The sequence below is a fragment of the Buceros rhinoceros genome, unplaced genomic scaffold, assembly GCF_000710305.1.
Source record: "Buceros rhinoceros silvestris isolate BGI_N320 unplaced genomic scaffold, ASM71030v1 scaffold21947, whole genome shotgun sequence".
NCBI lineage: Eukaryota > Metazoa > Chordata > Aves > Bucerotiformes > Bucerotidae > Buceros > Buceros rhinoceros.
This window is the reverse complement of record NW_010422008.1, coordinates 27,522-41,045: the sequence shown is the minus strand read 5'-3', so window position 1 is coordinate 41,045 and position 13,524 is coordinate 27,522. Positions and strand designations below refer to the sequence as shown.

Genomic DNA, 13,524 nt, shown 5'->3' with positions numbered 1-13,524 from the left:
TCTATAATTGATAATGTAATACCAACTCCTCTAGTTTTCATTTCAGTATGCTATATAGAGAATTACTGCTCTCAGATAAGGCTTAACAAAATCTGAATGCTTTCATTCATACATTTTCTTGTAATTTTACTACTGTAATATATGGAAGATTTTTAAAAATTTGTGTGAAGTATTTCTAACATTATGCAAATATATGCTTAGGGGCACTTATTTTTTAGTTGAGGTTGTTTTAGTGTAGAATTGATAGACCTTCTTTACACTCCAAGTCAGAATTCAATAGTTTTTTATTGTTCAAGATACACTTACACTAGTGATTATAAATTAGATCAGAGCAGATTGTTTTCAATACAGTTAAGAAATAAAGCAGAATTATACCTATACCTTTAAGTTGTTGAACGTATACACTATCATGTTTTGAAGTACTTTAGTACTATTTTTCAAAAAGTCACAGCAGTAACGCTAAAACTATTGGCTGTGCTGTGAGGGTGTCTTGGCCAGTTATGTTCCTGTAAATGTCACAACTTAACTGGGCTGGTTTTGCAATAAATTATGACTCACATTTATTAATGAATTCTGGGTTCAGTTTCTTTGTTCTGGGACTTTTTTCTTTAGGACATGAGAGCAATGGATGTTCCCAGAGGTACTCAGCAAAATTAATGAATTCTTAATTTTGAAGATTAGGAAAGAATAGAATGCACTTGGAAATAAACTAAGTGTAATTCAGTTTGTCAAAACAGCTGTTTCATCTACAAGGAGTGTGTTTTGACCAAACTTAAATGAATTGTGCCCCGCTTCGAGTAATTTTTTCCTCTCAGTTAAATTAATGTTTACAACATTTTGACAGGGTTGTTCTACTGCCTTAATGATAAATAATTTACTAACGACACTTCAGACTTACTTCCATGCTTGAATGTGTTTGAATGCTTCCAATGTGTTGAACACTAAGGATCTCCTTTTTTTTTCTAGCAAGACCTCATGACTTCTTTGATGCACAAACACTGGATGCTATAAGACATCGAGCCATCTGCTTTAACCTCTCAGCACATATAGAAAGTTTAGGAAAAGGCCACAGCGTTGTATTTCATAGTACTGTAAGTACATATATATGTTATGTGTTCTGTTTATCTACGTGTCTGAAAAATCTCATACTTCAGGAACATTTCTGTTTTCCTCTTACTGCTGTAGGCATTTAATCAGAAATACGTAATGGTGGATATTTTACGCTGTTGATTTGTCCATTGCTATTAGTAAGTTAACTTTTTAATTCTAGCTCACAAATTCAATAGCTTGAAACATTTTCTGTCTGATGCACTTGGAGAAGTATCTAACAGCAAGTATGTGTTGCAGAAAAATTTGCTTATATCTTCTAAATAAGAATGCAATTCAGATGGCATTTCCATACTCGTGAGCGACGGTGTTAATTTATCACAAGGAGTATTTTGAGAGTAATTGTGTAATTGAATATTTAAAGATGTTGATGTGAAATTTGTGTTTTATTCCTTTTTTTAACTTTAAAATATATAATACTGAATAAAGGCACTGTTGTCCCCCTTTTTTTCTTTTAATAAACTTACCACCAAAGTATCAGTGGATTGCTAGGAGGCAGCAAGTACCAGGTGGGGAGCTGGCCTTTACTTCTGTTTCCATATCTGCTTTTGTTAATTTTACTTGGGTTTGGTTAGGCTAGGCATCAGTATATGGGGGGAAAAAAGTACTGAATTGGTGTATAGGGATTAGAAGTTCAAAAAGCTGTATAACCTCAGGTTTTCATAACTGAATTGGGAGATAAAGGCACATGAAAGGTAGAGACTGAGCTGAAGAAAAGAGATGGGACAAAATGAGAGGTGGGTGCTTTGTAAATTGTCAGACTAGTGCAAGAAGATCTGTGGTCCAGGGGAGGATTGCTGGCTGCTGTGCTTTCAGCTATGGCTTAGCACACAGTTCAAACTATTGAACTGCTAGTCTCTTTCAATAAATAAAAGGTGATATTATATGCATGAAACTAAATTTGTCCTATTCTACAAGACTGATGATTGTCTAAGGATCTGTGGCCTGTATTAGACATTTTTCCGAAATGAATACTTCTCATCTTTATGTGCATTGAGCACCAGCAGCAACTGGAGATTTGCAGATGATATAACTGTTATTGTTTTTAAATCTCATTCTAGTTTTCCTGGCCAACCTGGATTTTACAGTGCTGTGAGAAAAGCAGATTCTCTTAAAATTCACAGCTTGCTTTAATCTTAAAGGTTATCCAGACAGACTACTCATTTGTGGAAGCTTCTTTCTGGTTATTGGAATAATTATAAGGAGACAGAATTACAGGGAGGACTGTGCTCTAAAACTGCTTCGAATTAACGTGGAGGAAGCGGTGAAAATCCTTTTAGCTTATCCATGCATGCGTCACTTAAGATGGCAGGGGGTTGATTAGATCTGAAATTGCTTAGACCTTAGTTGTGAAAGAAGTTGTACCAGGGGGAGAAGTGTTCCAAGATTCCAGCCCTAGGCTGCACTTGCTACCTTATTTTAGTGTGCTGCTGCGGATGTGTGGGCTTGTGCTGTTCATTAGCTATTTGGATGAGACTCAACCTCAAATCTGCTTTGAAATTAAGAGGTAGAATAGAAGCAGTCTTGTGGATGTTCACTGCTGTATTGAGCTAATGGTCACCTCAGATGCAAACACATTTTGCATAAGTTATAAGTTATAGGACATTGAATTTGAAGGGTGACTGACTAAATAACATAATACGGTTTTTGTGATCCACCTTCAGATGAAGAAAAAATTGTTTAATTGTCAAAGGTATTAATTTGAAAGATGAAAAATACAAAGTTAAAATTGTCTTGCTGTCTGAAAACTGACATAAATAATATAGGTTTATTTCTCTTATGCAGCATAAAAATAATAGTACAATGCAGTAGTTACAGGATGGCTACCTTAGTGAAAAAATACGACTGAAGAATATCTAAGCAGTCACTGTAGATACCTTTCATCTCCAGTGAAGAGGCACTCCTTTTATTTGTTATATATACAATTCTTTTAAAATCCCCCTTTTCTTTATAGAAAGCTGTAGAATGCAGTCATCAATAAAGCCTTTTTTGAAGAAAGGTTTTGCCTTGCGGAGTTCACCTTTGACTTCATTATGAATTTTTTTTCTGATTAGTTTTACTTATTGGAGTCCAATTCCTGGATTCTCTGAATTGCCGCATGGAAAAAGTCAAGCATTTCCATTTAACCTAAAAAACAGGTATTACACTGATTAAAAAATGTAGCTTATAGGTTACCCTGACCAACCCCCCTCCTCCTCCCTCCCCCCCCAGGCTTTTTGAAATGGCTGGAATTCATTCTCTAAAATACTTCAATACTAAACTGTTCTCCACTGGTTTTAGCTTTTTAGATATTTCATTTCAGTGATCATATATATTGATACAAGTTACAAGTTAAGATTTTGAAATCTTAAAACTTCGAAACACAGTGAATAAAGATACATACTAATTTATAGAGTGAAATTTTTTTATTTTTCCAGGAGAGGTCAGCAGAACTCCATTTCTGTTTTGAGTCAACTTTAGATGCACGTTTACTTCACAAAGATAAATTCAAGTTAAATTGCCCTTTTGTTTCTGGGACAGTGCATTTAGAGAATATAGTAAAAGTTTTTTTTCAAATAAAGCTGTATTGAGACTACATCTACTGGCTGAATTACATTTTTAAAGGAAAAACCTAAATGGACTTGTGTTCTTAACAAAAAAAATTTAAGTCTTATTGCAGATATGCTAGATTTCTTCCTTTTCAGTTGAAACTTTTGCAGACTTGACCATAAAGCTCTGATTACCACAGTCAAAATAGCAAATAATTTTTTTTCAATTGCTGTATTGCAAAATTTTTACCATTTTACGTTAGTCTGCATGATGACTCTGTTTCTGACTCTAGCCTGCCTAGGATATGGTAAAGTTTTCATTACAGTAATTGTGATAAAAGTGGGCATGGATACTTTTAATACCTTTTATTAAAACTTCTGTGGAAAGTTTGTTTCAAACACTGTGGTGGATTGACCTTTACTGGGCGCCAGGTGCCCACTGAGCCTCTCTATCCCTCACTTCAGCTGGACAGGGGAGAGAAAATATGACAAGATGTTCACGGATCAAGAGAAGGACAGAGGGTGGTCACTTACCTGTTACTATCACAGGCAAAACAGACTTGAGGAAATTAATTTTATTGCCGATCAAAACCGAGTAGGGTGATGAGAAATAAAACCTACATCTTAAAATGCCTTCATTCCACCCCTCCCTTCTTCCTGGGCTTAACTTCGCTCCTGATTTTCCTCTGCCTTCTGTCTCCAAGCAGCACAGGGAGCCAGGGAACGGGGACTGTCATCAGTTTGGCACACGTTTTCTCTGCCACTCCTTCATCCTCACTCTTCCACTGCTCCACTGTGTGGTCCCTCCCACAGGAGACAGTTGTTCCTACAGGCTGCAGTTCTTGATGATCGGCTCCAGCATGGTTCCTTTCCATGAGGTGCAGTCCTTCAGGAAAAGGCTCCTCCAGCATGGAGGGGGATGAGGGGGGGTTGTCACAAGTCCTGTTAGCAAACCTGCTTCAGTATGGCAGGTGGGTCACAGGTCCTGCCAGGAGCCTGCTCCAGCATGAGCAGCATGAGGGTCACTGCCTCCTTCAGGCATATCCACCTGCTCTAGCATGGGGTCCTCCATGGACTGCAGGTGGGTATCTGCTCCACTGTTTAACCTCCATGGGCTGCAGGGGGACAGCCTGCCTCACCGTGGTCTTCACCACGGGCTGCAGAGTAATCTCTATTTTGGCACCTGGAACATGTCCTCCCCCTCCTTCTTCGCTGACCTTGAGCTCTACAGAGTTGTTGCTCTTGCAAACTCTCACTCCTCTCTCCAGCTGCTGTTGCCTGACAGGTTGGTTTTTTTCCCCGCCTTCTTAAAAAGATCATCACAGAGGAACTACCAGCACTGCTGATGGGCTTGGCCTTGGCCAGCTGTGGGTCTGTTCTGGAGCAGGCTGCCATTGGCTCTACTGGACATGGGGGAAGCTTCTAGCAGCTTCTTGGAGAATCCACCTCTGTAGCTCTCCTGCCACCAGAACCTTGCCTGGCAAGCCCAGTATTCCAGTTCTCACCTACAAGTATATTTATACCTTCAGATATCTGTATTAATAATATTGCTGTTAAATCCATGGACACTTTTGTCTGCATCATTTTTGCTTAGAAGAACACTGCGTAGCTGTAAAAGTAAACCTTAAATCTGTGAATTCCTTGAAATGTTATGACTAAGTTTAATTTACCATGATATTCAGTTGTGAGAAATTGCTTTAGTTGATGCAAATTATGGAATTCTGTATTTAAATACTGCATACTACTTTTTAATTTAGCCTTTTTCATAAAGATCACTTGCCACCATTCTGCACTTACGTTCTTTAAAGGTTCTCTAGTAAATTTTTTGGAGTTTACAGTATCTGTGGTGACTGTATATAGAATCTTTCAAAGATGTAATACATATTTTATGTTCAGGAGTGCAGAAGGTGGGACAGTTAGTGTTTGAAGCAAATAGGAAAATCTGCATGAAGTATTGTGACGGTTAGTAAAGGAGAAGCATAGGGTAAATCAGAAGAATCAAAAGGCTTTTCCCTGTATTTCTGGATTTATTTATCTGTATTTCTGGATACTGTAGATTTTTGGGATACTTTTTCAATGCTGATGTTAGAGAATATACTTGTACATGAACAAACGGATTTTTTATATATGTATTTTCTGTGTGTGGATTTCTAACTTTACCTTGGCTAAAGTTGGGAATCTAGCTTCAGCATCCCACACCTAAAAACTTTATTCTCTGAAAGAGTATCTTATACGCTGGTCTAATGTGAGCTGGTATGAGAAAATACGAGAAGGGACTTCCAACTTCTTGTCTGGGACCTTACCAGTGGAGTACATATGTTCTGCTTCAACTCTATCAATTGTTGATGGGTCTTTACCATGTTATTTGATTTGTCATTGATATAACAACAGTAGCAAGTTTACTCTCTGCAGTGTTAAGGGTCCCTGTTATGCATGCATTAAACAACCTCTATAAGCCTGTGAGTTCCTCCAAGTGGCCTTTGCTATTGCCTCATTCAGTGCTTGCTTTAGGTATTAAAAGGAGTAAAGGTTGCCTAGGAAGTTACATGGACACAATGTGTCCAGATGTCAAAGCTTTTGTGAGAGAATATTTTATTTGTATGCCATGCTGTAATTAAACTATAAGCTGCATCAGTTTCTCACCTCTTATATAGGAGTCTTGTGGGACAGCAGGAGCATATTTGCAGAGGAATTTATGTTCTTCAAGGCTTTTGGAGGAGCTGTTTAAAAATTTGAAGTATTTTAAAAGAAGGAAGGCTGCTTACAGGGTGCATTTTATTATTTGTTTTTCAGAGACCAGTCAGTAGACAAATTTTAAAGGATAGTATTAAACCTTACCAAGAACGGATTGAGTAGTGATATGTACATTCTACCTATATATAGAATCAATACAACTTTCAAAGAGGAAAACAGTTTCACTTTTATGAATGTCCAGTTAAACTTGAAGGACAACAAGTTTTGAGAAAATAGCTGCAGATTTGGTTTTGATTATAATTTATTTAATTATTATCAGGTAATAGCTAAAAGAAAAGAAGATTCTGGAAAAATAAAACTCTTGCTTCATTGGACGCCAGAGGACATGTGAGTATATTGCTAGATATGATACAGTTTTTAAATGGTAAAGGATTTACAGTGGGGTGAATGAATTGTCTGTCACTAAATTACGCTGTGCCTTTGAATATTCAAATGAAAGTTCGTTATTTAAAAAATGCTTTTAAAAAAGAAATTTAGAAGTTTAAAAGATAAGCAATGCTTTAATTGATTTTTACTTCAGCTTTCAAGTCTTTAGACTCTGATACCAGTTCAGGTAAATTTGAAGCTGTATTTTTGATGCATTTTGTCACTGTTGCTATTAATAAGAAGGTCCTCCAGTTACTGAATGGGAAGTTCAGGTTGGTTGCCAGCCATATACATAAGGAAAGTTATCACTAGGACAACTTTGTTTTATGTACTGATTTGTCATGATCCTAAAATACTTTGACAAATACTGAAAAATGTACATCATCAATGTAACAGTGCAACTGCAAGAATCTTTGTCTAGGTGCCACAATTGAGCAGTATAATAACCACAGTTGGGCTTTTAAGGTATCCAAGTGCTTCTTTGGATTCTTCCACTGAAGCTTGGAATACTCTTCCAGCATGTTTGGCTGCTTTTTTCTCTTGGTTTTTCAAAGTTCTGCCCTGTTCCAAATCACTAGCCTTGTGTGTAAAGCAGGACGAAGGTATGGACCTTGGGTAGGCTTGGGACATACGAAGTAGTAAGCGTACCTTTGAAATAATTTATCTTCTTTGAAATAGCTGAGATCTCATCTCCTTCTGACACAGAAAAGAATTTATATGTAAATACTTTGCTCTTAATTATATGGAAAAGTAGAATAAATTACTGGTTTCCACTATGCTGAAGGAAAGCAGTAGGCAGAGTAGTTGTAGGAGAGGCAGTAGCTGTATGCTCCATGTTTTTCACAAGTTTTGAGTTAAGTAATTCTTTTAAAGGTAAGAATAGTTATAATAGAATTTATTTCTTGGATTCGTGCTCCTGCATACAGATGAAGTTACTGGGACATATAGTTCATATCAATATGGAAGACATTTAGTTGATACGAAGATGAATAGCTGCATAATGAGGTAGGACATGTAGGTTCAGAGGCTCTTTCTTAAAAGGAACTTCAGTTTTACCAGGAAAGTATCTCAAAATTGGTAGAACTCATTAGGTAAGGATATCTAAATTTCAGATTAAATAGTCATAGTTCATGCCATTAATTTTTGGAACAAGGAGATCTTTTAAATTCAGTGCTGCTTTTAAGTGATTCGAGTGAGATGGTGATGCAAAGCCTTAGCGTAACAGAAATTTACCTTTGCTTTGGTGAAGAGGTTTAAATTATTCAGTTTTGTAGTGTCCCAAATTAGTCATGCGCAGTAGTGCGAACCTGGCAGTGTGAATCTATTATAACTTATTTGCAGAGGATTAGGATTGCTGATAACTTAGCAGCAGCAATGTCTGTCATTTTGGGTGCAATTTTAAAGTGCCTGTACCTTTTGCTGCTCATTGCAGCACTTGCAGACTGCAAGTTTCAGTATAGTTTGGGAGAGAATAACTAAAATATTCTAGTAAAAAGTAGGGGGTTCTACTTCCTTTTAGGACAGCTCACGATACTATAAGTTAAACAGCATTTTTAAATTCTTATTACAATATTAACCCACATAAAAACAGTTAATTGCATTTCAGGGTAAAAAAAGCATGTAACATTCTGGGATATGAAGATTAAAGAAAAAGAATCAGAGTACTTTTTTTCCAGTAAAGAGTCAGTTGAATTTTTTGTTCATACAGGTGAATACGTTAGAATCTCAACATGCCTTCTCCATTGTGATTAAGTAATGTTAAGACATCCCCTATAGAACATAGATTTGTTTGATCAGGTCACAGGAATAATGTGTGTTTTATTAATACTGGTTGCGTCTTGGTTAGGTTAGGTAGAGGGTGTATTTCCTGCACTTAATGTTGTAGTTTTGAATTACTGAGTATTTCGTAGATTCAATTTCATGTTGATTATTACAGTTAAGAACAGCAAATGCAAGGTATCGTGGCTCAGTGTCATCTGTTTTAGACAGGGAACATACTCACACTTTAGAAAAGTTGAATGCAGTCATGATGATAACTTTCCATTGTGCTGAGCTTGCTCGTCAGTCTTACAGATGGAGCTAGTAATAATGATTTAATAACCATTTAGTAATAATGATTTTTTTCTACTCTGAGTCATCTTGAGAAACTGTTAAACTGCTCCAGGTTATCTGTACATTAAATCATTTTTCAGGAAAAATAAATACTAGTCTTTAACTTGTTTCCTACATGAGAGGGAGATACCTTTTAAGTATTTTTTTTAGAACAGGAATTTATTCTTTGACAGTACTTCTTAGTTTACTGAATTGTCATTTTTGTGTATATTTCAAGTAAGTCTTTGCATGTGAAAAATTTTCTTGTCTGCTGTTTGTATTGTTTTACATCTTCAGTGTATAGCTTCTACTAAAGATGCCTTCCAAATGTTGCTTGTAGAAAAAAATTAATTTTGCTTTTTAAAAAACAGTCTTATGATGTTTTTTCTGCCTTTCATGATCTGTATTGAACCTTTGAAGATATATGGATTGCCTCTTAGGTGGTTTGGGATTCCTCCCGGTGTTTTTTTTTATCTGGTGTTTTTTTTTTTTTCCGGGGTTTTTTTTTTTTTTTCCGGTATCTGTATTGAACCTTTGAAGATATATGGATTGCCTCTTAGGTGGTTTGGGATTCCTCCCGGTGTTTTTTTTTATCTGGTGTTTTTTTTTTTTTTCCGGTGTTTTTTTTTTTTTTCCCGGTGTTTTTTTTTTTGTTCCGGTGTTTTTTTTTGTTCCGGTGTTTTTTTTTGTTCCGGTGTTTTTTTTTGTTCCGGTGTTTTTTTTCTGCCACCTTTATCTGTAAGGGAAGAAGTATCATTGGAGAAACTCCTTTTCCTACTGGAATAGAAGTTCTCAGTTTCATTTCATTTTTTGCGTGGCTTACTCCAAAAATTGAATTTGAGTTACAGCTAACTTTCATTGCTGAAAAGCAGAGATTTGGTTTAATAATTTGCAAAAGTCTGTAAATTTGCTTATAGAGAAAGAGAGGTCAGAGAAAGAACTGTGTCATTTAGACAGTCTTAAATGTTGGGTTTCTCAATTTGAAACTTGTTTCAAAATATTAGGCTTGTTAATCACAAATGTAACCTTTTTTTCCCCAACCTAAAATTAATATTTGATCATGATAAGGAAAAAAAAAAGGACTTTATGTAGGCTGAAAATTATTGCAGGGGGCGGTTGTGTTTTGGGTTGAGGGGTTTGGGGTTTTAGCTTTTTGGAGTGTGTGGGTTTTTTTCAGGATTGGGATTTTTTTTCCCCAGTAGTGGAAATACAATGGTTCACTTGTTTGTTCTGCACAGCCTTGTTCAATGCTAACTTCTGGAGGGAGGCAGGAAAAGCAAGTTTTCAGTAAGACACTGATGACCTCTGCAAGCCCAGTGCCTCTCTTAACAATGTGTTACCTGGAAACCTCAGCAGGGCCTTAAAAACCCAACGTGCTTTCAGTAAAAGTAGCAGTAATACAGTAGGCTACTCTGAAGTAGGCATGTCTGGTTTCAAAGAAATAAAGTACAAAATCACGTATGTTATCTCCAGCCCTCTTTCCCAAGTTTTGCCGCAAGTGGCACTGAAGCAACAATTCCCTTTGTGTTTTATTCCATCTCACAATGAGAACTGTTACATCAACAAAATATTTTGTGGTGATTGCCTGGATTTCCACAGAAGATAATCAAATTATAACTGTAGCAAAGCTGGAGAATTTTGACGTTGAAAGCTTTGATTCTGGAGCAAGCAAGTTGGTGTAACTTGAAGCTCAGAGCCTGCAGTATATTCTGGCTTTTACTTTTGTTGACAACATCAAAGAATTTTATGCCTAGTAAAATAAAGTATTTTCAAAGATCCGATTTTTTTCCTGCTACCCATTTTCATATTAAATTGTTAAAATGGAGAATGTACTGGCACTGTGATTGTATATTTGGTTTAGTATTCTTCTGGAATACTCTAAATGCTGTTCAGTATTTTTTTCATACTGAGAACTTGAAAAACCTTGAAATATAATGTGTAAAGATTTGCTATCTTTTCCTCACTTCAGTGAAGATGCTTTTCAAACAGTGAAATGTGAAGATTACTTTAAAAAACTTCATATGTACTAGTTTACCGCATAATTTTATGGTAAGAAAAGCAGTTGATCTTTTTTGAATATTTTTATTTTATTTATTTATTCATAGTCTGCCTGATGTGTGGGTAAATGAAAGTGAGCGACATCAGTTAAAAACTAAAGTAGTTCATTTATCAAAGCTACCAAAAGATACTGCCTTGCTTCTGGACCCAAACATATACAGGTAATGTCTAATTTTGAAACTTTCTTTAATCTATATATAGTCTTAAGCCTCACTTAACTTTTTGACGTTGAAGAATGAGGATTGCTAAGCCTCAATCCTCTCAGCGTCCAGGAGTTAATTTCTGAGGTTTTAAGTTGTTTCAGAATTACTTAACTTCTTGAACTGAACTCTAGTTACTGAGAAACGGGGAATGTGTGTATTTACCAAGTGTATTTTACTTTTTTGTGCTTGGTGTACAGAAATTCTAGTAAAGGAGGTACATACAGTGGAATCCTGAAAGATCACTTCTGTTAAGATCACATACTGGTTTGTATACCAATTTTTTTAAAGTCCAAATTTATCTTTACATATTTTATATTCAATTGTAATACATGCAGTATTACCTTGAAATCTGTACTTGTATGCAAGTACTGTTATTTTTTAATACAAGACTCTTTAGAGGGGGCAGAAGGGGACAGTACATGTTACTTGTCTTTGAGCTGCATTCACATTTGTGGTTTTAGGACTTCAGATTGGCTTCTAATCCATATTGTTCTAATAATTTCCTGATTCTTCACCCTACCCCCTACCCCCCCGCCCCTTTCTTAGTGTGCGCACAATTGTCAGTACCCACAGATCTGTGTGTACACAGTTTTTAAAGGTAATCTGAAATGCTTAATTCAGTCTTAACTTTTTGAACATCCAAAGGTACATATTTACAGGCTTACATTAAAAATCCATGAAAACGGGTTGGTGAAAATTTTTTTTTTTTCTGATGTAACAGAAGTTCAGTGTTCCTGTGTTTCTTCTTAACATCCGGTGACCTAGCATCCAAAGGAGTAACTGGAACACTAACCTGAGATCTTGATATGCAATAAGCCTTTCAGTTCACCTTTTAATATTCAGTGTATTTCACTAATCAAAGTAATGAAAACTTGGTTTACAAGATGATCATACTTTATTTGCTGTCTTGGTAAATGTAAGTATGTAAAATACTTACTTTGGTGTATGAACTACTGATATTAACAGTAATAAATGAAATATATGAGGAAATTGGATTGTATGTCTTAAAATTGCTTAACACAGTGACTGTTTTGTAATCTAATTCAGGTGTTAATTATGTTTATATTGATGACTTTTGCAGAACTTGATAGATTAGTTTGATTGGAAAAGGAAAAAAATTAGAATAAAAATGTAGTGATCTTTTGAATTAAGTCTTTGGAGAAAAAAATGAGCAACCTTTTCTACCTCTCCCAAACAAAGTCCCCTTACATAATGTTGTACCAGGTAATTAGCTATATAGATCAGTGTGTGATTAAAAAGAGCTTTGGAACCAACTGTGAGAGGTCGAAGAAATAAAGCTGAAGACCAAAACTTTGTAAGGGGAAAGAAGTGGTTAAGTGAATTCAGTAACATCTGTTAATGCCATGCAAAAATTATGAATCCAATAGAAAGTTTGAAAATTATCTGAAATGTATGCTAATATGGGTTCATCTAAAACAAAAATAGATGTTTATATAGTCATTTTATATAGTCACTTTATAGTGCACTGTACCTGACATGAATTTACATCTCAGGGTCTTTATGTAAAACCGTACTATCTTCTTTTACAGAACAATGCCCCAGAAGAGGTTGAAGAGGTAAAAAAACAAGCAAGTGGGGACACCTGCAGTCTTAGTCACTGACAATGGATTTAGAAATAAAGTTGCACATTAGTCAAATCACATCTTTTTTTTTTTTTTCTTTCCCTTAGATAAATATTTATGCTTAGTGTAAACATTCTGTGAATGAAGTTGATGCTTCCGTGGAATATATTAATATATTACTGTATATCCACATTTTCATGGAATGGTACAGTGGGAGACTGAGCAAACACTCTTCTGGCAACTTAGTGGAACAGCTAAAAACGGCTTTGCATGCTTGCTTCTATAAGCTGCTTCTTTCTTTGGTGAATACAGTAGTTTGTATTTGATGAAAAGAAAAAGTAACCATCACCATTTACTCACAATTCCTAGGAGAACTGTTAACAAGTTATTAAGCTTCTTGTCAATGTTAACTAAATATAACACATGCCAGACAATAAAACAGCTACCAAGGGATTATCCTGTTGCCCTTTGAGTATGGTGGATAGTTATCATTTGTAATCTCGTGTCCTTTTGCAGATCCATAAAATATGTTGGATTATAATGTTTAAACAAATGTTGATGGAATGCTTGTCTTTTCCAGTCAACTATGAATACATATAGTACGGTTTAAAGATGTTAAGAGTGTTGCAGTATGTCTGACCCCCTTTTCAGGAGTAGTATAGTGTGTTAATGAGATCTGCTTTTATGTGATCTGTATCAGTGGGCGGTTTTTGAAAAACCTCTACTTAAGCAGTTAATGTTATTGGTGTTTTCTTTTGCTTTTTTGACACCTTAGGATCCCCACTCACTTGTAAAGTATACTTTTTTTATTTGGTCTAATGTTTTCTAGATGTA

General features: G+C 35.7%; 1 protein-coding gene across 1 annotated transcript; it reads left to right on the top strand.

The window, feature by feature from the left end:
- Positions 1 to 966: 966 nt before the first annotated feature.
- On the top strand, positions 967 to 13,238 carry LOC104496743 (zinc finger protein AEBP2-like; the record flags this gene model as incomplete). Its single annotated transcript, XM_010139906.1, has 4 exons — positions 967 to 1,091; positions 6,649 to 6,716; positions 10,952 to 11,065; positions 12,658 to 13,238. Coding segments are annotated over 4 exons (338 nt in total), but the record flags the coding sequence as incomplete, so codon positions are not given.
- Between the last annotated feature and the right edge of the window lie 286 nt (positions 13,239 to 13,524).